At 48.0% G+C, this 1,641-nt stretch overlaps 1 protein-coding gene across 1 annotated transcript in view; it reads left to right on the top strand.

Annotated features, from left to right (window-relative positions):
• The window catches only part of LOC106790654, a gene marked incomplete at its 3' end in the record, with an annotated part of 4,660 nt that extends 3,089 nt beyond the window's left edge, over window positions 1–1,571 (top strand). Inside the window, exons 3-5 of the mRNA XM_014755722.1 lie at window positions 6–518; window positions 636–1,125; window positions 1,356–1,571. Of these exons, the coding sequence (XP_014611208.1) occupies window positions 6–518; window positions 636–1,125; window positions 1,356–1,571 (1,219 nt within the window). The remainder of the gene's footprint in view (window positions 1–5; window positions 519–635; window positions 1,126–1,355) is intronic.
• Between the last annotated feature and the right edge of the window lie 70 nt (window positions 1,572–1,641).

The raw sequence follows: 1,641 nt of genomic DNA, 5'->3' as shown, positions 1-1,641 counted from the left end.
TTCAGGCATATCAGCTTACGTCTGTCACATACGGTACGCGCTCGGCTCCTTATCTAGCCTGTCGCATTCTTAGACAGCTCGTTGAAGATGAAGGTCATAAGTATCTTCTCGCGGTCAACCCTATTCTCAAGGGAAGCTATGTTGACGACATATCAGGGGGGGCAGAGACTATTGATAATCTCAATGCCGTAGCATCTCAGTTAGAAGACATGTGCTCCTCTGCCTGTTTACCACTTGACAAGTGGAAAAGTAATTCTYCTAAYYTCACTCGCACCTCTCKCTCACAGTCTGACAGCTCGCCTGTTCATTCGTTCGATGATAGCACTACCAAGATTTTAGGCATCTCCTGGAACTCTCAGAAAGATGTGTTTTCTTTTCACGGTACCATCTCTTTCMWTCAAGCTGTCACGAAACGCATCATTCTCTCCGAAGTTGCCCAATTGTTTGATCCTCTTAGACTCCTCTCTCCGGTAGTGATCAAAGCGAAARTCCTCATGCAGCGACTCTGGTTGGAAAAGGTTGGTTGGGATAATCATCTCACTCCTGACATAGTTCACGAGTAGTCCCAGTTTAGGCAACATCTCTCTCAGCTATCGGTCATAGAGACTCCCCGATGGATAAACCTCTCGTCAAAGGCGACCTCAGTACAGGTTCATGGCTTCTCAGACGCCTCTCAACTTGCTATGGCAGCAGTTGTATATCTCAGGGTGTCGTATGCTGACTCATCTTCAGTAGTCAGTTTGRTCTGTGCTAAGACGAAAGTAGCTCCTCTCAAGARGTTGACCATTCCTAGACTTGAACTCTCAGCAGCGGCTCTGCTAGCCAGGCTGACCGCAAAAGTAATTAGACTTCTCGACCTCTCGGACGTTCTTACTTTTCTGTGGTCTGACTCTTCTGTGACCCTTGCATGGGTCAAAACCAATCCTATGAGATGGAAGGAATTCGTAGGCAATAGGGTAGCCGCTATTCACGAGTCTGTACCCCATGCTCATTGGWGAWTCATSYCYGGAAAGCTCAATCCAGCTGACTGTGCATCTCGTGGTCTCAGTGCATCCAACTCATTGATCACCCACTATGGTGGAGTGGTCCACTATGGCTTTCTCAGTCGCCAGAATTTTTGCCCTCGTCAGTGCTACCCTCACTGGAAGAGGATATGGAGGAACGTCCTGGCATCTCACTTGCMCTCTCACAAGCCCAACCTCTAGTTTGGGACCTCGTTGACCTTCCGCAATCATCCTCCTTTCATCGGCTTCTCACTTAACTATTTCGGATCACGGCAATCATTCAGAGAGCGGTCTCGCGCTTTAAAAAGGTTCCTGATTCGAGCTTGTCCGCATCGCTATTGAATCCAGCAGATCTGGAGAAGGCAAAATCGTTCTTGATACGCGCGACTCAAGAGGCGTATTTCTCACCAGAATTGAGAACGTTGTCGGCACAACAATCTCTCAACAAACGTCACGTTTTGACGCGACTCACCGCCTTTGTCGATTGTGCTGGAATTCTCAGGGTTGGTGGACGGCTGCAAAATTCTCAGCTGGATGATGATAGTAAACATCCAGCAATACTACCTCGTCAGTCAAAATTCACCAACCTAGTCATCTCCGATGCTCATGCCAGAACCATGCATGGAGGAACTTAGCT

This window comes from Polistes canadensis, unplaced genomic scaffold, assembly GCF_001313835.1.
Source record: "Polistes canadensis isolate GaletaPanama2010 unplaced genomic scaffold, ASM131383v1 scaffold_253, whole genome shotgun sequence".
Taxonomy (NCBI): domain Eukaryota; kingdom Metazoa; phylum Arthropoda; class Insecta; order Hymenoptera; family Vespidae; genus Polistes; species Polistes canadensis.
This window is presented reverse-complemented; position numbering and strand designations above follow the sequence as displayed.